General features: G+C 43.0%; 1 protein-coding gene across 7 annotated transcripts in view; it reads left to right on the top strand.

Annotated features, from left to right (window-relative positions):
• The window catches only part of SLC20A2 (solute carrier family 20 member 2), a 57,943-nt gene extending 51,205 nt beyond the window's left edge, over nucleotides 1-6,738 (top strand). For 4 of the 7 annotated variants that reach the window (XM_061355222.1, XM_061355223.1, XM_061355224.1 and 1 more), the window contains exon 10: nucleotides 223-3,936. In XM_061355222.1, the coding sequence (XP_061211206.1) occupies nucleotides 223-475 (253 nt within the window). In that variant the 3' untranslated portion in view covers nucleotides 476-3,936. Of the gene's footprint in view, nucleotides 1-222; nucleotides 3,937-5,031 lie in introns of those variants that run through there. The other 3 variants (XR_009725716.1, XM_061355227.1, XM_061355226.1) reach the window with 3 other exon arrangements.
• The last annotated feature ends 17,413 nt before the right edge of the window (nucleotides 6,739-24,151 follow it).

Genomic DNA, 24,151 nt, shown 5'->3' with positions numbered 1-24,151 from the left:
AATTTTAAAGCAAACTGATTACAATGGAAAGCCTGGTTTCCTCCGACGGTGCCATTTGAACCTGGTTGGGTGGCGTTTCTCCTTGTTCAGGGGCTGCGCACCATTCATCATGTATACTTCACTTTCTTGATAAGTGCATGGCATGGGATTTCCTGCATATAACTCTTTTACTACAGGTTTTCCATCTGTCTTTTTTTTATTTTTTTTTTTATTTCTTCACAGTGGATTTTGCATTGAAGTAATGTGTGCGCTAACGGTACTTGTAGCCTCAAATGTGGGTATTCCAATAAGCTCCACCCATTGCAAGGTATTGGAGTTTGCAGTGATCACATCAGTAAATCACATCACTAGGACAAACCATAACAAAATACAAGAGATACCAATTGTTGCAGGCTGCCTTCACTATGCAATGTGCTGTGCAGACAGCAATGGCAAAGTAACAATGACAACTTTTAAAGCTGGTACAGACAGCTAAGCAAAGTCAGCATTAGAAGTAATTGCACAAAAGTCTGGAACATCTTTCACCCTTTCATAATTGTATCGAACTAATATAGACATATTAAAATGACGTAGACTTGTAGTTTGTGTGTCCCAGTTATGTGTATTTTAGAGCTACCTGTATGAAAAAGCAACCCACTGCTACATCATTAAGCTAACATTTTAATGTCTCTCTTCTTTTAAACCAATCTGTCCTCACTTTTGTGCATTCTAAGACAGAATATAGCCCTTGTAATTAGTTCTTTGAACAAGGTTCTTGGCTTTAAAAAGAAAACAAAACCAAACCACTGACAGGTTCAAAGTATAGGTATAAGCTGGGTAATGAACAGAATTTAATGGTGTCGTATGATACGCTGTGTGAAAAGTCATTTATAGTGCTTGTAGGCAACAGGGAGCATGTGGACATTTACACTGCTGGAAGAACATAGTGGGAATTTGGAATTTTGTTCCCCGGGAAATTCCCATGTCAAATTCCATCTTTCTTTCCTTTGCTTCCCCATGGACTCCCAAGCTCTTGGAAGCACAGAGCTGTCTGTACCCCACACCCGCTGGCGGGTGAGCAGAAGGCCCTCTGAAATCAGAGACCCGAGGGTGGCAAAGCCCCTCTGCTTTGGCACATACCACCGAGCCCTACCAGAGCCAGATCCTGCAAGATTCGCTGCTGCACCCTGGGGACCGTGGAGCCCTTCCAGCTCTGGCTGGGGCTGGGGCAGGAAGGTTTTGGGGGCTAACTGCTCCATGGCACGGCATGCGGGCTGGCAAGAAGTCAGGCATCCTTGCCTGTGACATTGACCTGGTTTCCAGTGAAAGAGTCAATGAAATCCACACATCCTGCAAAACGTCCCAAGTTGGTTCAATTGGCCTTTTTCTAGTGAAAACAATTTCTTCAGAAAGCTTTCCTCTATTGCAAAATCATTTCTTTCTTCTGCTGTAGAGCTCTTTGAGAAGCAGCCAAGACTGAGCTGCTCTGAAAGGCTGTTCAGATTTCCTGGCATTGGCCGAACTCTGGTTCCACTGAATCGAGTAGGGAGGGGAAAAATAATAACAATGTGATCCACTTCTAAAAATGCTAGCCTGAAACCAGCTCCCTTTAAGCTGACTGGTATATCAAATGCATGAAGAAGAATTTGCCAGGGAGAATAATACAGCTTTGATTATCCCAGTTGTGTGCCTGAAGCACTTCTAGCCAACCGCTGTAAAAGAGAAAATACACTTTGGTGCAGACAAATACACTGAAGTCAAAAAGAAAATGTCTTGGAAGCCATAAGCTAACGAGAGTCTGGCATTAGGAGGCATTCACTGATTCACTACAGTTAAAAGCTTGGTCTTTTCTAACTGTGGAACAAAATAATTCTCTTTAAAAAATACTTCCATAAAAGCAGGTAATGTGGTTAGTCTGTGTCTGCTCCCTGTAGTTTACTCTATCTCATTAGATGGATCATTCATAATGGGAAGAACTACTTTGGAATAGGATTAGGCTGTTCCAGAATGTCACATTATTATAACTGACTCTGTATGTCACCAAAATAAGATCCTGAGTTGAAAGATCCAAAGTGATGAACACAAGAGAAAAAGCAAACACCTGTAACAGATGTATTCCTTGTTTTCTTGAGGGGCCCCATGAAGGAAGAAAAGAACTATTCAATAACACTAGTCAATGGAACATGTAGCAATTAGATAAACCAGTGGCAAAGAAGTGTGAAACACCTTACGTGGAGAGAGACCTGTTCAAGGTGAAACAATAGACTATAATGAAAATGACCAGTTTGACCATGTATGAAGGAAAGCTCTAAGCAGCAGCTTTCAGGTCTCGGAGCAGATTTGGTGGCAAACAGCAAGTTGGTAGCAGGAAGAAAAGCATTAGCTTCCGAGACAGTTTCGTCAAGTCTTCTCATATCAGGAGTTGCATTCGGTCCTAAATTCAGAGGCTTTGCTCTACATTAGGTAGTCACTGCCTGCTGTGCCTGTTCTAAATCTACAGCCCCGCAGCTCTTCCATGCTCCATGCTGCTGAGAGCCTGAACTGCACCTTTATCCTTGCCACTAGTCAAAGAGGAAAGTCCCTCTGAAACTGTCCAAGTCCAGAAGGCCTGAGGGAAAGACCTAACCTTTTGAGCCTCTAAAGGAATTTGTGAATCTTAACACAGTAGCCACATTGCTTTGCCTGCAACCCTTCAACTTCCCTTAGGATTTAGCACTAAAAAGCCAGTGTGGTGTGAGTGCATACCTTGCCTTTCTGCTGCTAGTTAGGCAAATAATAATAATGCATCTTACACATAGAAGCTGTTATTTATTCTAAGGTGAATGAGACGTGGAAACAAACAGGCATTTCTCAGCTATAACAGATGGAATGTGTTCACATATGGAGAAGATTAGAGTGCAGGAGTTAAATGCTTTTTCTGTGCAAAAGTGACTTTGCTGAGGTCATACTGTCAGCTCTGATTTGCTATTAAGATTTTGTGGTTTTGAAAAATATTCTCTGTGTTGCTATGATGGAATTATCATGTTCTGTGTATTGTCATGACATGCCATTGCACAGGAACAAGAGGGCCAGAAGCATTTCTATAATGCTTTAAGCAGAGCATACTGAAGGCAAACTGCACTGGTTTCAAACCAATCTCGAAGTAGCTGTCATCTGAAATTCTGCGGATGGTGTAGTGTCCCTACACCCGAGTTTTAGCAACTCTCCTAACCTCTAGTTCATCAAAATCACTATTAATAAACTAAACTCTAATAATGTGTAAAACAGATTACCAATGCCATCACTGCTGATACCTTTTAAATTTCAGTAAGGACTCAGAGAGTATCTTATGTAGACCGCACGCTTGCTCAATGAGCAATGCTTCTTGTTGCAAGCATGACAGATGGATGCTAAGGACATACCAAATGTAAAACACAGCCTAACATCTGAGCTGCTGAAAAACCAAACGCTCTTTCCTCAGTTTAACTCTTTGGTAGAGTCAGAAGTGTGAGGTTCCTCTTAGCTGGGCACCCCTAAATACACTTACACCTCCTAAATACAGAACAGCATACTCTCCACTCAGGGGGTATTCAGATTAAATATTATCTAACAGATATCCCTATTGGATCAAGCCTTATACTGAGGCCTTTTCAGTCCTAGAATATCAAGTTTAGTTTTCCCTTCCACAGGTAACTCTTTTCTCCAAAAATAAATGTTAAGTGGTAGTTAGAAGTTAAGTAGGCTGTAACAAAAGATGTGGATCTGATGCCACCATTCTAGCTCTCCCTGCTTCCCTGATCTCCCAGCATTTATCGCTTTCCTGGCTCTGCATGTGGGGATCAGCCGTCTTCTAATCTATAGGCAGGGACTGATATTCCCGTAAGAAAACAAGCAGGGAAGAGGAGGCAGGGATGGCATTTCAGGGAGCACAACCCGAGCTGTGTCTTGGAGTTTCCTTCGAAACAGGGTATTCCTTCCACATTTCTTGATGCTTTACAGTGTTGTTTGAATAGACATGTACATGTTTTTGTTGACAGGATGGAGGGCCACTTCCAGGGCAGGAAGAAAATGCAGCATTTCTGATGTTTTTGCATTATTTTTCACTGGAAATGTTTTCATCAGTCCAGTTCTTAAAAAAAAATATTCTCAGTTTATACCTGAGCTTATTAACTGAAAATACACCTGAAGGGAGAAAAGGTTGTAGCTTTCCCCATGCTGCAGTGTGTTTTGTCTTCAAAAGCACTGGCCTTGATGTCTGTGCAGTTTGCATGTCCCATGGCATCAGGCTGATGTCTCTGTGCATAGGGAGGATTTTAACTCTCAGTGCTTTGCTTGCCTGCCTGGCCCAGAAGGGCTGGTTTTCTCAGAGGGTTTGGACGGAGGAGCTTGATGTAGGCAGCTGTACCAAGTCTAACCTTGCACAGTCTGTCTGCTCCCTGCCAGGTTACCGTCTCTGTTACAGGGTGGACTCAGCTGCTTATATTGCTGTTGCTGTCCTGTTTATAGCCTGCAGTATTGAAATAGTAGGTTCAGCACCTGGTGGGTGAACAGGCAGGACAACCCAAAACAGCAAGAGGGCAGGCATGTGGGACAGGAGCTACACTAACTAACCCAACTTGCCCAATGCCACCATCTCCAGCAGAGCCTTAAAAGCAGCTTTCCCTTTGCTCTCATAATTTAGAGCACAGTCTGGACAGACTTGGAGGATGCTTACCCTCTCCCCTGCAGACTAAATAAGGTGCTGTGTGAGTGGAGGGCTGCCTGGGTTGCTCTCTTGGCTGATCCAGGAGCCAGCAGGATAGAGAAAAACAAACTTATTTAGTGTCCTTTGGCTGAGCCCAAGACCCATGAAATACAGGAGGTCATTGAAAAATAAAGGTCAAAGCATCCTGGAAGTATCACCATCCTGCCACCCCACCAGAACAGAGCCACCATCATCATCAGGAGCTCTTTTATCTCAGAGTATCGATTGGTATCAGCTGACTGGCATTGGTGTGGCTGTAGGCACATTATGGGCTCTCAGACCTACTCCTCACATCTTGTCTCTCCCTCTCTCATCCCTGCGGTCCCAAGGTTGGCTCCGTGGTGGCTGTTGGCTGGATCCGCTCCAAGAAAGCCGTCGACTGGCGCCTCTTCCGAAACATCTTCTTGGCATGGTTTGTGACTGTGCCGGTGGCTGGCTTGTTCAGCGCCGGGGTGATGGCACTGCTGATGTACGGGATCCTGCCTTACATCTGAAGAGCCTCCTCCACTGGGAAAAGGGGAAATGGCCAAGCTACTACCACGGGGAGAAGTGTTCCCAAGAAAGAACCGGTCGGAGAGGATCCATCTTCCATATCTTAACTTCTTATCTACTGTACATAACAATGTGTCATATTGGTGACATGGTGATGTGGTGCCATTTCTTATATATTAAAGAAATATATATACATATAGTAGGTAACAATACCTAAGTTATATTATCAGTGGGGTGAAAATAATTGCCTAGAATTTAATATTTAGTAAAATTTGTACATAGTGTATCATTTCGGTGGCAATTTTTTAATCTTTTGGAGAAGAGTATGGATTAGGAAATGTTTCTTGTCCATTTGATATAAGAAGAAGCGAGGTACAGGGCTGCATAACACATGAATTTTTTTAAAGCTATTAAGATACTGGAACAAAATAAAATGTGCAGAAGTGCTTTTCATAAAATAACTTTGTTCATGTCATATTGATCTTTGTGTATCATAGCGTGATGGTTATGGCTGTGTAAATACTTACTAATGGTAACTTTTAAATGGTGCATTTCCCTTATATATTTTGGATAAGAAAGTTTAGGAAGTACCAAAGAAGCAGGGGAATAGCTTGCCGATATTATGTTGTCTACACATGTGGGCGTGTGTTGTGTTTCCCCACCTCTAACTCAATGTTGTATTCACCAAGCTCCCGCCAGCGAGGCGGGGATAGTACTGTTCATGTCTTAATGTAACTTAAAATGAAACAAAGCAAAAAGCGCACACAAAAATACTTAGTTCTTGTTACTTAGTAGGCAAACCACAGTTCTCCATGCTAGCTGATAGTAGACTGACTTCATTTTGTGGGTTGAATTTGAAATATCTCACTGCTCACCTTCTACCCTTCCCCTTCAAGTCTCAGCTCCTGGTTGCACTGCTATCAATTCCAGTGGGAGAACAGACCCTCAGTCTCCCGTCTTCCTGTCCATCCAGCCACAACCACACACTCTCAGGTACAGGAGTGGGACCGTGGGCTGCATGGCAGCACCATGTACAGAAGCAAAGGGCAGCAGCAAGTAGGAACTGGGCTTGGCCCTGGTTTTATGGTTGAAGGTATGGGTGCCCACAGGAGTGCTGCCCCACATAGGGGCCGATGTGAGGAGCATGGCAAGGATGTGAGCAGATGCTGGGTTTCCTAGGGTGAGTCCCATCCCATGCCACAGCCTGCCAGCCTCCTGCCATGCTGCTGACTGAGAGGAGGGAACGGGAGCCTGGATCTGCATGAATGGAGGTTGTTGTGTGCTAACCGGCATTTGGGATGAGATTTTGTCATGGCAGCTCAGGGGAAAATGGCTAGCTACATCCCCTGCATGGCTTTGGAAAGCACAAGGTTACTGTTTTGTGGGTGGGAGGCAAAGGGCAAGGGGTGCCCGAAGAAGATTGGGAATCTATTACTGTTTCAATGCTGCTAAAATTTTGATAAAATGTTCTTGGTACTCCATTGTGACTTTTCCATTGGTCATTCATACTAAATTTATAATAAAAAGATAAATGGCCCCTATCACTGTTTGCCTTTTGAGTTTTTCGAGCGTGTCTCAGTCATGCCAGCTGTAATGGGAAGGCTTCATGGGCAGCTAAAACCTACTCCTTGGCATCCACCACCTTTTGTCCTTTGTCCACTGTGGATGAAACTGCTCTGTGCAGCACTGACAAAAGCCCCCTTTTTCTTCTTGCTGTCCCGGCAGCCCCAGCACTCAGCCCTCGCTCTGCCTGGGGCTTGGCTCATGGCAAGTGTTGCGAGCTCTGTGGATCCTTCAGGTGTGTTCACCAAGCACTTGCTGGCTCCAGCTGCTCCCCTGACTTCCTTTCGGGGTCCCTGTAAGCATCCCCACCGTGGCACTTGTTTCCAACCCCTCTGAAACCCTAGAGCCACTGTATAAATAACGCTAGCAAACATGTGGGACTGATGAGCAGCAGCTGAGTGACCAGAGCAGCCAGTCAATGCACAATGGCAACCTGGGACCTGTGGAACAGGACAGAACAACTCACCTTATCTTAGCACTTGCATAAACAAACGCCTGCCCAGTGGCCCAGCAGGTTGCCACCTTGTTTTATCTACAGAGGCAAACCAGACTTCTGTTACTCCAGAGGCAGTGGGCTGTGCCAGATCCAGGGGGTATGTGATATATCCCCAGCAAAGGCATCTGGGCGTCTGTCAACACACACGCTGATGAACAGAACTGTTATGAGCAAAATGGCCAGCAAGGCAGCATCTCAAAAATATCCCCACCCCAAACACAGTGACCTTTAATCTGGAGGGAGATGGTAAAGTTACTTTCTCCATGTCATAGAGGTGTCCTTTGCCACCCAGGGAAGGAAAATCACCACAGCAGAAGCTGGTGAAATGCTCTGCAAAGACGGGCATGATGAAAATGCCCCTCACTCGGGCAGCAATCAAAATAAGTACATTTATTACAAGTGAAAACTCTTTTAACTGAAGAATTGCAGTCTGAATTTCAGAAGCCAAAGTGTCTATTGTGGCTCACGGACCACTGGTATATTCTTGACTGAAACCAGCCTCAGAAGAGCCAGGGGGCAGGGTGTGAAGGTGCTTGTAAGATTGTAATCACTGTCATCAACTTTTCCTGGTGCCTCCGGTCTCCACCCCACTTAGTTGCCAGATTTCCCAGCTTGCTCTTGCTCTGGGAGTTGTTTCATCCCTCCATGTTTGTCTGATGGTCACTGAGCTGTTGTTGGACTTGTTTTGCCACCAACCCTGCCCTGCTTGTGGTGGTTGGCAGTGTGCCCCACACTGGTGAGCTTAACTACATCCTGGTTTGTCCATGGAGCAGCCTTGTTCTCCCAGCACCTTGCTGCCGGCCTCCTGCCTCCAAGGTAGGTGCCCTGTGCACTAGTGATGGGTCAGACTGGCCGAGCACCCCTTGGGGCAGGGGGTCTGCCCATGCTACAGCTACTGAGACTGGTTTTGGTGTTGATAACTTAATGCTCCTTGCAAAGCTGTGTGTGGTGTGAGATCCCAGAAAATACAGCTGGGGAATGCATGGGGCAGGGCAACACAAAGGTACAGGGGCCTTAGTTTGCAGTAGCGGGATTTGGGTGGCTTTGTGAGAGCTCCTAGCCCAAGCTTGGGGACCTGGGTGTCCCCACACTGGAAGATGGCATAGCAGGGGTTCTAAGATAAGCCACTGATACTGGAAAAGACTGGGATGGATAGCTTTTTCAGTGAACAGGTTTTTGATGAACAGATTGAGTCCTGTGCATTTCATGTTCTGGCTACTTCTCTAGGGAAGTAGAAAAGGGTCTTTTGAAAGGTTTAAGGACCTCTGGTTTTGTGCTCATCCTTTTGTTGAACTTGCTTTAGTGACACTAATGAGATGGCCTGATGGATCTGATGGAGCATTGATTCCATCTCCTGGTTGCAGAAAGAAAGTCGGAATTGGAGTAAGATTATATTGCCACTGCGAAGCTTTGTAAGCCTCTTTCTTCTAAGCAGGATGGCAAACCAGAAAGGAATTATGCATGAACCACGCTTATCCCAGGTGAAGTTGTACAAATAACTAAATACCGTGCACAGCTTAATTTCTGATATCTTGGATCTTGGGAGAAAAATCGATTTCTGTTGCATTGAACTAAATTACATTTTCATACTGATTGACACAACCAGACTTTGCTCCTACTTGTCTTGCAAAAGTAACCATTATCTAACTTTATTTAGTTCTTGAAACAGGCTGTGATGCTATTACAGACACTTTGTCTGGGGGTAACATTGGTCTGAAAGATCTTATATGCATATTGCATCTCTTGTTCAACTGAAGTTTTTTAAAAGAGTGTTATTTTTCCTAAGTGAAGCAGTATTTTTTAACTTGTATGAATATGCTGTGCTGATACCATTTTTTGTGTGAGGGGATGAATGCAAGTAACAAAAGCTTATTTCCTTCCTTAACTGCAATCAGTTTTTAAAACAAAGTTTTAAACCCAGTTGGTGCCTGGAAACCAAGCACAGTGCATGTGTGAGTTCCACCGTTCCTTGCATCTCCCCCAGCTGACACCAACCAGCCAGCTGCAGGAAGATGAGACTCAAATCATGACTTCTTATCTGCTAGAAACCCCAGGCTTGACGATGTGACCTCTGCTACTGCTTGGCAATGATGCCACAGTGCAAATATCTACTGATGATCGTTATTCATTGCTGTGCTTCAGAGGGAGGAAAAGGAGTGGTAAGTGTCCAACTGATGGCCAGTCCTCTTCATTGCCAAGTTGCAGTCTGCTCCTGTATGAGATCTTCCAGCACAGCACCATGGCACATGCCAATTCCTTGTAGCTTCTGAGCCATTCACAGCAGAATTTGAGATGCTGCTAAAGAACAGGATCCTCATTTCTGCTCTCTCATTGTAAGAGCAGTTGGGGTTTCCAGTCTCTGAAAGCTAATTCCACCAAACAGTCCCTACCACTCCTCCAGCACAGAGAGATAGGATGCTTGTACCTAGTGTTGGGAAAAGGCAAGGAGGATGCAGTGCACTGCTCTTAATTGAACCAGGAAGATGTCCATAACTAAGTGGTACAGCACTAAAGCATTTTTGGTTGATAGCAAAACTGATTTCCTGTTGTGAAAGAAGTTCTGGTCTTTTTTGCTTGAGGGGAGAAATGTATAGGAAAGTTAATCTGCAAATGTTTATTTGCTATCTTGATGTACTTTGTAATGGACAATGTATTGATCTGACAATTTTGGAATCCCCTTGGTTTCTGTGGGAAGCAGGCACACCTGGAACTGCCCAGGCTTTCTTGTCTGAGTAATTTTCTACATGCCTGTCTCCTTCCACTCATTCATGCTTCTCATGGATTCCTGGTGATCTCTGTAATGGAAATTGCATGTGGCATGTCTTTCACACTCATGGGCTTATCAAGGTAAAGCTGACAAGTCCTCTCTTCTCGGCCTCTGACTCTGCATGACAACCTGTACTAAGTCTTGGCTGCTTGCAAACAGAATTCTGTTTCCTACAAGACCAGGGATGCTTTGTAACACTGATGAAGTGCTGTCATAGAGTGATGGGGTTAAGTGCTGCTCAAAATATACTGGAGGTAGTGGGGAACTGGCACAAGAAATTATAAAGGGGAGAAAGGAAACTTCAGGCTAGACCCAAGCACTGTGAACAGCTTGGTCACCTTATGGGGAGAACTGCATAAATTCCATTCAGTGGACAAGCTTTGGATGGCAAACAAAGGTGAATGCACACAGTTTTCTTGGGTCACAGCCATGTGTTGTATCTATCTGCTTTCCAAAGTTTAGACAGTTTTCCTAAGCACTGTGAACAATTTGGATACAGAAAGCTGCGCCCAGACTCTCTGAGACAGCATTCTTCAAGAGCTGCAATATGTAAAGGTTAGCTAAAAAAACTTTCTACTTATTTGGGTTACTGTTCCTAAACACTGCAGGAAGATGTTAAAAGACTGTATTGATTTGCAGGCTGTTCTCTTCCATAAAATCCTGTCCTTCCTATCCCATCTTTAGCCCAAATAATGTTCATCCAGGCAGAGTTCCCTTTCCTTCACAAAGACTGAAGTAAATGCTCTCCTATATATCATTTGAAAAAAGTCTGGATGCACTGAGTATTATGAAATATTTCTTACTTGTTTGCTTCATTCTTTCATTTTGGGTAGTTTACATCAAACCAGTGTAAAAATATTTCCTTTGTCACAGAAAATGACACCAGCTCCCCTTCACACAGGAATGTATAGAGACAAAAAGTCCTAATTTGTACGATTAAAGACCCACTAACAAATGTGAGATGTTTGCAGATAGGGTTGATATAAACCAGCAAGTACTGGGATAAGCAGAAAGGGTAAAAAGAAATGAGGTAGAAAAGACATAATACAAAACCAAAATAGTCTTCAAAGATCAAGAGGTTGTGGTGGAGACAGATAAATAATGGTGGATGTACAAGCTGCTGATGCAAAACCATAAGAGAAATGATTCCTACAGGGATGACAGTGGCTTTTTCCAAAATTCACCACCTTACATGGCCTCTGTTAGAGCAGACTCAACTTGCAATCTGTTATTTTAATCTCATGCCAACATTAGATACAGGGCAGAGGGTAGCCACTGACTTTTCTGATGGGGGCCATAAGAAGGATGGTCACAGAGCAAAGCGAGCAATCTTTCTCCTGCTTTAAGCTATCCTCCAGCCTACCAAGGGCATTTTCTCACATTCTGCTCAGCCAGTTTAGTAGTACTACTCAAGGACTAAATTTCCACTCAATTTAATTGAGAAAGGCTGTAGGGCTTTACCGCTATCATTGTTTAGCAGTTATTTTTCCTGAAGCTGTAATTATCACTGCCAATGCAATTCAGTGGGTAATGGAGGAAGTCAGAATTGTATATGCTTCAAAACCTCTCAGGTGCTACCTAACCGTGACACTTACTTCTGAGGCTACCACTCTGAAACATTTTAACTTCAGATATTGGTCATTTACATTTGCCATTAAGATTCTGCATATAAAGAGCTAATAAACGGTTTAATACACTCTCCATAAAGTCATAAAATCCAACAGATCAGCAAGCTGTTTCTGCCCGTGGCCTGTAACCATCTGCAGCATTTGCTGATGTATTTATAACTATCTAGAGATAAGTAGCATATGTGATAACACTTCATACTCACTTATTAACCTTATATAGCCCACTGGAGAATATTCTTTTGCCATGAAGTTGAATAGTATTTTTTTTACTCAGAGGACATAAATTCATTTTCATTTACAGTCTAAGTAACACATGTAGTGAACAAACTTCCTGCAAACCTTCTGATAAAGAACAAAATACTGGGCAAGGAAAATTTGCCACCCTTGGAAGAAAAGGCTCGGTAAGGCAACAACAAGTTTGTTTCTTTATCAGTCTTACCAAAAGAATGTAAAAGTAATGAAATAGCCAGGCAATATCTAGGATTAATATTGCAAAATACAGAGCTTTGGTGTAATTATTTTGTATGCCCTGCTTACAGAATTCCTACTCAGTACTACAATGTTAGATTCCTTTAATCAATTAAACAGGTAGGTTTATGATGCAAAACAAATTCAGTGGAACTTTGGACAGGATTTGCTTGTTGATTTGTCCTGCCTTCAGGCTGCACTGTACTAATGCAAGTGTGCCATCAAGCGGTACAGCAAGAAAGAACTTGGCGAAGAACTGATCCTCAGTAGCTTGGATGTATTAATACAGGAGACCTAGTATTCCCTGAATGCCACCTTTTTATCTGTGAATAACAAGTGACAAATATTGATATGCCACCATAACGGTGGATGGGAAAGAATTCTGTGGCTGGGATTATGTGGTACATAACTACAGGAGCAAATGTACGTTAATTCAAGAGGCTTTGAGGCTCTTCTAACAGGCTTACATAGAAACCTAACCTTTAAAGTCTGCCAAAGTCCCTAATAATCACAGAGCATGGTGTATGCTCTATATAACAGAATGAAGTAGCTCCTGAATGACCCGAGTAACTGATGAACATCCTGGCCTGCCCAGATGATGCTGATTTCAATGTACCTCAAGTCAGCCCAGAAGGGAAGCTGCCACATCTGGGACTTTCTGGTAGTACCTACTACATACACCTATATGGGGACACCTGGGCTCCATCATTCTTTTCCTCTACTGCTCCAGCCATGCTGGAGCTGGTGCTTCAGAAATGTCTGACTGGGACTCGGAATATGAAGGGATTAATTTAGGTATAGGAAGAATCCTTGTTGGGGATTTCTCTGAGACCCTTCCATCATGAAACTATCTCTTATATCTCAAACCTGAACACATCAATCTCTATGATACTATGAGAAATGTTTTACTGAATTATATTTTTTTTTGTTTGTTTACATCCAGATAACTTGACCACATGCAAGGGAAAGTTCATACTTCAAGAGATACTAAGGTGCCTGTACTTAGTAAAATCACTAGAAATTAACTGTCCCTAAATACCTTTATAAATACAGTATTAGGCAATATGAATTACAGCATATAAGTACATAGACTGTATTAACACACTGTTGCCCTTGGTAAGACCAAGAGTGTCACAAAGCTAGTTTCAGACCAGCCTGGCATATATCCCCTTTTACCTCACATACATACACACACACATATCTATGTATGTGCGTGTTTATATATATATGTGTACATACACATATATATGTATACACACACACGCATATATACATATATGCATATATATATATATATATCACTGAGTTACCACTGCATTTTCCATTCTGGTGCAGCTGAGCAGCAGGTACTACCCAATGCAGATTTTTTTACCTGGATATTGTCTGATTCCAAACACATCTCAACACTGCCTCCTTCATTTGATGCAAAAGGCAATGCAGTTGTGTTAGAGTGCAACTGTAAGACAAACAGCATGGTTAGTGGGTAGTTACAGCTGTGCTGAAACAGACGTTTGGAATAACAGAATAGGAAAATGTTCAAGGAAAAAGAACAATATGAGCAAGAACTGAAGATAGTTTGGAGAGCATCAGTAAGTTGTTGTTAGCAACACAGGCATGTTTGAATCAGGACTGCAGTCATTTATTTCCTAAGAACAAAACAAACCTTTCCAAAGCAGCTTGTTCTCACTGTCAAAAGCACTAAGGAACATCCAGCTTTTCTCTTTTTTACTGACGGTGAAGACTTATACTCAGTGTAGTTATCTATGGTCAGCTGAGCTGGGATATCTGTCTGCATCTGTGTTCTTGCCCACAGCCAACCTCCCCTGGCAAAAAAGTCACAGAAGCATAAATGGGGCCCTCATTTACTCCTTGGGGAGCATCTGTAACACTGGCATGTTGAAATAGCCAGGTGTGGCATTCTCTTTATTGTCAGTATTTACATGGAGCTGGAGAGGAGATGGGAAAGCAGAGGAAGACAAGCATTGGCAATACACTGTATGTCACATAGAGGAATGTTGCTTTTAACAGTTAAATAGCTAGAGAAAAATGAGACTTTGCAAAGATTTTAAGTGACCATATTTGCATGCTATGTGGTTTGTAGTCCAGGAAAATCAGGGGGGAAAAACAGAGGGAGTTTCAGTATTAGTATAAAGCAAACAGTAAAACCTATTGCATACTACAGCCTTTCTAAACTGCTGATGAACTGCGGCAGGGAAATGTTCATCAGAAGACAATGGCAAAGAATGAAAAATAATTAGCAGATGTGTACCCAATCACCTGGGAAAGGAGGGAGGGACAGAGCATTAACTAAAAACACACAGCTGAAAGCATTCATGATTAAAATTGAATTTATTCTCTCCTCACTTGGAAATGAAATTATTCTCTCCTTACTTTAAATGCTGTTGGAAAAGTAAACCTGCTGGTTGGTGAAGGTATGGCTAGAACACAGGAAGCTTGGAAAGTAACAAGTGAAAAGCAGAGGCTGTGCTTTAAAGTGTTCAAAGCAAGCGAACATGAGAACTTCAAGACCTTCTCCAAGATGGTGCCAGCCCCACTACCAGGATCAGAAGTCCTTCTGACTGTCACACTTGAGTGACTGCAATGCTTGTTCATAGAAAGAGCAATTCATCTTTGCTCTTGAGCTCTCCTGCTGTAACGCTTCTTTTTCCTCCCTTTAAGCCCTTTTCCTTCCTTTAAGCAAACCTTAAACAAGCTTTCCTCCCTTCCCCACTGTGGATAATGTGATGCACAATCCTATACAGCCAGACTGACTCAGGATCTTATGTTCTCCAGAAGTCAGTCTGAAGTTTGCAGCTAACAGATCTGTATCAAAGAAGAGTCGTCAAAGCTGAAGGCGATGTTAGAGGCATCGCATATGTACTTACGGTCCAGCTACATTTGTTATAAACCCTATGCTGAGCCTACAAAATTGAATTTGAACCCTATTCATACAAAGCTACTTCCCAACGATGTATTATTAAGCAGAAGCTTTCAAGCATCTCTGTTTATGTACGCAAACCTTCCTCAGGGAAAGTGGGCCGAGAGTTCGGTGAAACTAATGGTCTCTATGTACAGGTTGAGCCACTGTTCAAAGGTTCAGAGGATCAGAGTTAATGGTGTTGGAAATCTAAGTGGTGGTGAAGTCTCTCAGGCAGTAAAATGGAACTTGTCCACCTCTTTTCACTGTCTTAACTATGAAGTTTATTATAAATAGTGGCTCAAATAAATTGACTAGAGCCAGGCCAATGAATCAAATCGGTTTATTGAGGAAGCGACAGCAAGCAAAATAGCGCTGGGCGGCCGGGGAGTCTCTGCTCCGCCAACAGCACGCACCCTATTTCCCCAAAGTCACTGATTTTATACTCTTCTTTATCCAGTGTACGTGCTACTCTTGGCGTATTCTGCGCCTGTGTGTCCCGTTGATAAGGGGTCTCATTCTGCCTCCCGGTGGGTGTGGGGAGAAAGGCTCCTTATCTCCTTCGGGGTCTCATTCGGCCTCCCGGTGGGTCCGGTGGGTGTGGGGAGGAAGGCTCTTGATCTTCTTTTCCATACCTAGTTTACTTTAACAGATGCTTGCAGTCTATAAGCCAGATTTCAATGTGTCGAAATTTTCCAGTAACCTTTAAGCAAGTCAAGTAACTCTTAAACAGTTTTTAAGCAAACAAGATTTGATTAACAAACAGGAATTCACTCATCACAAAGTTGACTTAAGTCAGGTTTTAATCTAATTTGCCTTTTCATCTGCTCTGCAAAATTCTTGTCTTTTCAGTCTACTTCAGATTGTAAGCCTTCTCTGGTTTCCAAGTTGACCAGTTTTAGTGCTCAGAAATGGGGAGTCATTCCTGCATTATTTTTTTGGGGAGTTGGGGGATGATTTTGAAAGAGAGCCTAAATCCTGTGGTTTGGGAATCTGAAAATAGGCCCACTTGGGCAGTTCTAGCGTTTGAAAATGGAGACGAAATTCTGTGATGCCGGGCTCAGAAACAGACACCAAGTCATGTTGTTTTGGGGGGCTTGTCACTAGGCTCCAACCTCTGCCAAGCTTAGGGCCCAGAAATTAAGAGTTAAACGGAAGGAACGTGTTGCCTTTTCGGGGCCTTAGTACACAAAAAAGGCACTCCAAGCGCCGGGCAGCAGCGCACAGCGAGGGAAATCGGGACTTGGACCCGGTTCCGCGCCCAGGTGCTGGGATGGAGTGGGTGAGGCGGAGCTCCGGGCGCTGGCGGGAGGCAGGCCCCTGCCCTGTTCCGCGCTGAGGACCCAAACGGCCTCGTCCAGCTGGGAGGAGACCGAGGAACCGGGACCGGGACTCCAGCACTGGCTCCGCTCAGCCGCTGTAAAGGCCCCCTAACCGTGCTAGCCCCCCAACAGCTCCGCTGAGCACTGCCGCACCGCGTCCCAAAGCGCCTGCGCGGGGCGGGGCCGGGCCGGGAGCGTTTGAGGCGTTTACACGGAAGGCCGGAAGTGGTAGCCTTGAGGCTGCCCCTCCCCTGTAAAGCTGGGTTCAGTGGCCATGGTTTCCTAGGCCTGTGGGGGTTTCGGCTCAGTGGGTGATGAAGTACATCAAACAATGCTCCCTGTGACAGTTGCTTTGTGGGTTACGGGTTTACTGAGTAGGAGCTGGGTTTGAATCATTTAGTCCTAATGCAGAAGCCCTGTGGAAAGCCCTGAGGTGATAGCAGTTGTGGTTTTTCTGGTGACTTGGACTAGATCTGAATCATATTAGTGAGACCTGGAAAGGGTTCCCTTATGCCCTGGCTGTTTCTGAACTGCCCATGGAAAGGGAGGAAAGTGCTACAACTGTTGAGCAATTTCTGTTGAACTGAAAAGGGAAGTGTTGCTCACATCACTGGCCATGAGATTATCAGCCTTTATGGTCAGGAGTAATTCAGTGTCCAACCCACCAGGATGCTAGGAGCACATTGCTACAATATACAGTCTATTGAGCAAATCAAAAGCAAGCAAATAGCATTTAGTAATAATTAGCCTAATCATTTAACTCATTTCTTTCACTGCAGTGATGCTAACACAGATAGTATCAGCTTGATTGTTCGATAGGAAGAAAATACCACTCCTGCTTCCAAGCCAGAGAAAGAAATCAGATACTTGGAAACGGAGAACAGTGTTAGACAAATTATAAACTGTGTTATCTCAGAAATGAATCTTCCAGTTAAACCAGCCAAAGTCAGAGCAAAGATGAGGTTAGTTTCTTTGGGTGATAGACACCACTGCAATATGTTTCCAACAAGGGCAGGGAAAACAAGCAGAAGGCGGTCTCTGCAGACTAAATGTATGTCCTATCCAACCCCCTGCACTGATGTCTCTGGAGTGAGACTCACAGTTTGGCTTTTAGTCGTAGCTGCAACACAAAGCTGTAAGAAATCTGCTTCAGAGCCATAGTCCAGTCTTCTCCTCTTGCTTGGCATGCAACCATCCCATAGCATCTCTTTTGGAAACAGTCAAGCTTTATCCTAAAGGCTGTTTCCAGGTGTTGTCACTGATCATGTTACTGTTTCAGAATGTTACTCAAGTGAGGGTTTGAAATTTTTGCTACTATCTGGACTAAAGTTACTAACTGTACCTAATTGTACACCACCCTTTCACTTAGTCCCCCACCTCCCCACGCCTTGCCTTCTGCCTTCATTTTACCTTTACAAACAAGGTAACATTTTACCTTCCATAAGATTTTCATGAAATCTCCTCTGTATCAGATTGCTTATATATATTTATTTATATATAGATATATATAGGGATTTAAAAAATTCAGTGCAGTGCTATGACTTGGTATATGTTCATAGTAAAAATACATTGTTCAGAACATCCTAGAATTGCATTTTCTGCCACCCACATATTGTTCTTGGCTTCTGTTTATCCTGTGTTCAACTAAACCTCTGGCTATACTCTTTTGCCCCTTGGAACAGATGAGCTCTTTGAGTGCCTTCTTATGAATTCAAAGCTGTATGGTCTTCCACATCATACTATGAAATTTACCACCTTTTCTTTTTTTTTTCAACTACAGGCCTTAACTCCATGCATTCTTTCATAATCCTTCCTATTCTGCAAGTTTATTAACACACCTAATTCTTGACCTATCATCAGTACTGCAAATATAAACAAGATAGGTGTACAGACCCCACTGCAAACAACTCTCCTACAAAACTTCTTGCAGTTTGACAGCTTTTCTTTGTTTTCCTTGTCTCAGTTTGAGATACTACACTTTTCTTCCCATACTGTGTAAACACTTTACTGATTTACAGGTAGGCTAGATCTGTCGCAGTTCTCCTGGCTATGAAATGAGTTAACAAAAATAGCTCTAAGAAATGAATTCACAGAATATTTTATCTAGTTTTGTAAGTTTTCTATTATGGTAATAACACAGAGCACATGTATCAACTAAGTTTCAGAAAAGCACAGTAGCTTCCTCCTAACTCTAAGGAATCTGGGCTTCAGGCAATCAGTTCGACAATTTCTCAGTTCAAAAGGCAAAATAGGAAACACAAGCAAAAGATACAAATGTGCTAAACTTCCTGAACAAGCCAAATACAGGAAAAGGGTTAAAGCTATTTTTATTTTGTTTTTTTAAAGGAGCAGACTCACATATGAAAATATTGAAGCCCCATTATGATTGCACCAGGCTCAAAACAGCTGAGCTTGATGAAGATAAGCTCAAAAATAAGCCACGAGATACAGAAATAATTTTAATTCCTTTTTGACACTCTGCATCCAGTAGAAGTTAAGGCTACTGCAGAGATTGGTTCCTGCTTTGCACTTGCGACAAATAAGAAAGGAGCCCCACTGTTCTTTGTGATGGCTTTTCTGTGACAAAGCACGAACACACTTCAGCATGTAAGAGTCTAAAAGTATTCAAAAAATGCTCTGACATAGTTAGTTTTTGGAGAAAACAGTGATTGAACTGATGCAGAGAGGTACTATGAAAGAATTCTCTCAGTACCAGGACAAAACTGCAGTCTGGCTTGCACACGCCCAAGCTGTGCATTGCTGAGAAGAGCTAGAAATCTTTTAAGAGATAACAGAGCTTACATACACAAACCAAATGAAAGCTCAGCTTAGTTATACAACAGGTAGCTCTTCAGAGCACACGGAACTCAGCAGCCAGTCCAGCCCTATTTTAAATCATCTACAGCTGATCTTGTTCTAAACTGATGGATAACATGTGTGTATGAGTTGTACCTATTGGCTTTTTGATGTTGCTGCCTTTCATTACCAAGCATTCCTCTTTGTGATCCTTGAAGGCATCCAATAATTCATTCCCATTTTCACGTAAGTTTTTGTATCTGCAAGCCCCTTTTCAAGAACAGTTCTATGTGATAATCAAGAAAGAAGTGCACAACACCATACTTAGAGCTGGACTGGGGACCAGAATGGGAGCCAGGGAAACGCCAGGCACAGATCAAGGTGGGAATAGGCTCCTTCCTAGATGTGTAAGATGAAGGACCTTTGTTTCAAGAAGTAAGATCCCACAAAAGTTAAGATACACTGTGCAGTGTCTACTTCAAAATCCTGTGTGAAGACATTTCAGACTGAGTCTAGTAGTGCTAACCTCCTAAATATACACATGAATGGTAACCACTGTATTATTACTACTAGCAGACCATGGAAAGGCCACTCCTAAAAGAAACAAAACCAAGGTTTAATAATCTTTTGCCTCTGACAGCTCACTGTCCAGGAGGGAAGGTTACAGATATTGCACATCTGTGAACTGCAATGCTAGAATGGTTTTGTAAATCTTTGCTGTTAATAAAATCATGGAAGCAGGAAGAGATGAACAAAGATAATCACCCCAACGTATGGCACTAATAGCTGTTAAATTTTTCAGTGCAGTGCTTCAGTGCTTTTTACGGTAATAATGGCATGGATGGTTGTGCCTGCGTACGTCTTCAATGCAGTAAGCTCCATTTCTCCTCCTCAAGATAAAATGCTTTTCAAACTTCAGCAATGAAACAATGCTGATTCAGAAACACACAGAAGACACATTCAGTTGGCCTCATGTGCTGGCTGCTGAAGCATAGCGACCACTGGGGACAGGCACAACACAGCTCTTCAAGCAACTGTGAGACATATGGAAGTCCCAGGATGCCCTGGGAGGTGAAATGAGAAGTGTTACTGAAAGACTGTGTTTTCATTTTACAGAAGAATATTTCAAATGCTGCTTCTTTATTTGCCTTACAAAAAGCCCAAAAGAAGAAAGGCAGAAGCCTATGCTTAGCTTGTTTTTAAAGTTCAGAGTCTGTTCTATTTTAGTATTTAGTACTGTTTTAGTAACTACACACTTGGCAAAGGATTCTTCCTAAACCGTCAGTCAGAAAACTAGGCAAAGGCTTTCCAGTCCCATAAAAGGCCAAAATTACTCTTGCTTGGGTACCAGCACAGAGACAGGCAGCATGCGACTTCCCTGTTTAAGGTCACTGGAGATGCAGATGACTTCTGTCACAAAACACATTAACCTTCAAAACTGTGCTCTCATGAACCAGTCCTGATAGGATTCTTCCTAGGGTAGAAAAGCCAGGATGCTTCAATCCTGCCATAGTGTAAGCCTTGCTGGAAACACACCTTGGATCTCAGGCTGACACAGAGGTGAGACAGAAGGACATTTGTCTGGGCAGGTCTAGAAAGGGCAGGATCACTGCCTTCTATCCCTGCCAATAGCAGCATCTAACAAACTTTCAGCAGGCAAAACAATGGGATTGAATAAAAACATAGCACAAAAATGTTAAGATAGAAAATGTCATAGCCCGACACTACTCAGAAGATAAAAATTAATATTCATTTAATACAAACATAAAAAAAAACCCTCACCAGATATGTAGCAGATAAATCATTAACAATGCTGAAAGTGGAAGGAAGGAAAGATTTCACTATGTCAGTGTTTTAGGGGGAACTCCAGAAATCCTGTGCTTCTTATCAGATCCCATGACAGTTAAACATCTTCATTCTGGCACACTTCTTCATGACTCTGTATTATAGGGAAGGTTATTGCAGCCTGAAAACCATCTTTGAATTTTCATTGTAATTTTGCAAAGAAGGGATTCTGGATAGATTCTTAAAGGAAGACAGGACCAAGAGCTGTGCCACAGGGTGGAATATGCTCCTTTGATTATAATTTGAATTTGGCCCTGGAGACTATGTCTTAGAGCAGTACTATCAGGCACAGAGGACAAAGTCTTCCTTTATGGACTCCTACAGTGGGACTTATTTAGGATGCAACAGCCCAAATAAGCTCAGTCATAAATCTGCCTTTAAATGTTACTTGTCAAAACAATAAAAAGAAATAACATCATATATAATGGTACAGCTGATTTCAAGTTAAATGGTTTCTGGGTTTCCCCAGGAGATCTCTGAAGCACTTAAAAAGGAAAAAGCAGCCTGCACTGCCACAAGTCTGGAAGCAAGTGCCTTCTGTCTGGGAATACCTACACTTTTACCCTGCTAGTATCTGTATTACACAGGGATTTGGAGGGGGAAAAATAAAAGCGGCAATCAGGAAACATTCAGAAAAGATGCATGAAGGGAATTGTCAAAAAGAACTTGTGCTACCAGTCTCAAAAATTTAAGTGGAGGATTTTTATTTTTTCTATAGTAGCAAAGAAAGAAAAGAGCACTAATGGCAGAGCAGTTACTTATGATGACCTGAATTCTTTTTATAGTGTCTTTAGCTTATTTTCTAGAGTTTCTTGCAAAACACAGTCATTACAATACATGGGTTAGTCTCCTGGGAAACTGCAGGATAGCTGCCACTGCACAAGTAAATTCCATTAATCTCAAACCTTAACTATACTTTAAAATCTACCTGCATTTTAGCATAGAAATTTCTCCAGCTGGTAAAGCCCAGCTGACAAGACAGGCAGGTCTCCACAGTGACAAAACCCATGCCGAGTGCAGGGTAACAGTCTCATCTCCACTCAGCTATCTGCATAGCAAGGAACAATCTCCCCAAAACACGTTTAAAAAAATCTAGGCTAAAGCATTAGAACAAGTAAAAATAGGGACTGAAAGAAAGCTAAGAAATAAAGCAATCTGTAGGTGCTTGTTGATAGACCTTGAGATAAGAATCAGTTAACCAAGAGCCAAGTTAATGCCATTGCTAACAACAGCTTAGCCAAGTACTTTCTTATCTCTCTAATCACAGATGGAATGAAGAAACTAGGGATCAAAATGAAAAATATGTTTATTCAAACACTTGCATGCCTTTGGTTCTCTTATCTACCAAGCATCAAAAAATGGGCAAGTCTTGTGGTAACTTCTTTTCCTCTTTGCAATAGGAAGTTTGTTCTCTCAGGAAAACTGCATCATTGTGCTTTTTCTAATCTTACTAGGAAGGAGACATGACCGCAGTATGCCGGAGTATATTTTCACTCCTAAGTCTGTGTTAGACAGTTATGTGGGTGAAAGACAATTATGTGGGTGCCCAACTACACAGTCTGTTCAGCAGCAGAAAGTCCCAAGCTCAGAGCACTGCAACGCCCAAAGAAATGAGGTACTTGGCTGATGTCAGCTGTCATTGAGTGCCTAACAAGATACATGAATACAGAAAAGAACAGAAAAGGAAATGCTGGCAATCTGCTTGAAGGCTTTGTGATACCAGCCATGTAACAGTGAAGACATGCCAGTCCCTTCCTGTGGCCTGCCACCCTGTCTGCATGTGCTGTCTTAGCCCTTCTGGTAACAGCTATTGAGAGGAGCAGCTTTCAAGAATTTTGGACTGATATTAACAGCTTCTAGAAAGAACATGAACGAAAGAATGATTTAAAAGGATAACCAGGTAAAATGTTCAAAATAAGGAATTAACAAGACGAAGCACTTAAGAATGCCAGCCTCATTCAATTCAAGGATTTAATGCTCTGACCACACCACCCAAGTCTTGGAAGGCAGATGCAGGGACTGTGAGAATAAAGACCTTGGGCCCACTATAGGAGAGGATCTGGTTCGAGTTCGAGACCATCTTAAGAACCTGAATGTACACAAGTCCATGAGACCTGATGAAATCTATCTGTGGGTCCTGAAGGAGCTGGCAAATGAAGTTGCTAAGTCACTGTCCATATTTGAAAAATCATGGCAGTCAGGTGAAGTTCTTAACTACTGGAAAAAGGTAAATATGACCCCCATTTTCAAGAAAGGGAAAATGGATGACCCAGGGAACTACAGACCAGTCAGTCTCACCTCTGTGCCTGGTGAAATCTTGGAGCAGATTCTCCTGGAAGGCGTGATGAGGCACATGAAAAACAACAAGGTGCTTGGTGACAGCCAGCATGGCTTCACCAAGGGGAAATCCTGCCTGACCAATTTGGTGGCCTTCCATGATGGGGCTATGGAACTGATGGACAGGGATAGAGCAGTTGCTGTCATCTGCCTGGACTTGTGTAAAGCATTCAACACTGTCCCACACGACATCCTTGTCTGTAAATTGGAGAGACATCAATTTGATGGATGGACCACTTGGTGGATAAAGAACTGGCTGGATGGCCGCACACAAAGAGTTGTGGTCAATGGCTCAATGCCCAGCTGAAGACCAGTAACGAGTGGTGTCCCTCAGGGATCGGTGTTGGGACCGGTCTTGTTCAACATCTTCGTCGCTGACATGGACAGTGGGATTGAGTGCGCCTTCAGCAAGTTTGCCGATGACACCAAGCTGTGTGGTTCGGTTGATACACTGGAGGGAAGGAATGCCATCCAGAGGGACCTTGACAAGCTTGTGAGGAGGGCTGATGCCAACCTCATGAAGTTTAACCATGCCAAGTGCAAGGTTCTACACCTGGGTCGGAGCAATCCCAGGCACAGCTACAGGCTGGGCAGAGAAGAGATTCAGAGCAGCCCTGCGGAGAAGGACTTGGGGGTGGTGGTCGATGAGAAAATGAACATGAGCCGGCTTTAGTGCGTGCTCGTAGCCCAGAAAGCCAACCATATCCTGGGCTCCATCACAAGGAGCGTGACCAGCAGGTCGAAGGAAGTGATCCTGCCCCTTTACTCCACTTTCCTGAGACCTCACCTGCAGTATTGTGTGCAGTTCTGGTGTCCTC

This window comes from Neopsephotus bourkii, unplaced genomic scaffold (assembly GCF_033783945.1).
Source record: "Neopsephotus bourkii isolate Nb327-2 ecotype Australia unplaced genomic scaffold, CSIRO-AGI_Nbou_v1 NB_787, whole genome shotgun sequence".
Lineage (NCBI taxonomy): Eukaryota > Metazoa > Chordata > Aves > Psittaciformes > Psittacidae > Neopsephotus > Neopsephotus bourkii.
Note: the sequence above shows the minus strand (reverse complement) of the source record. Positions and strands in the feature narration are given on the sequence as shown.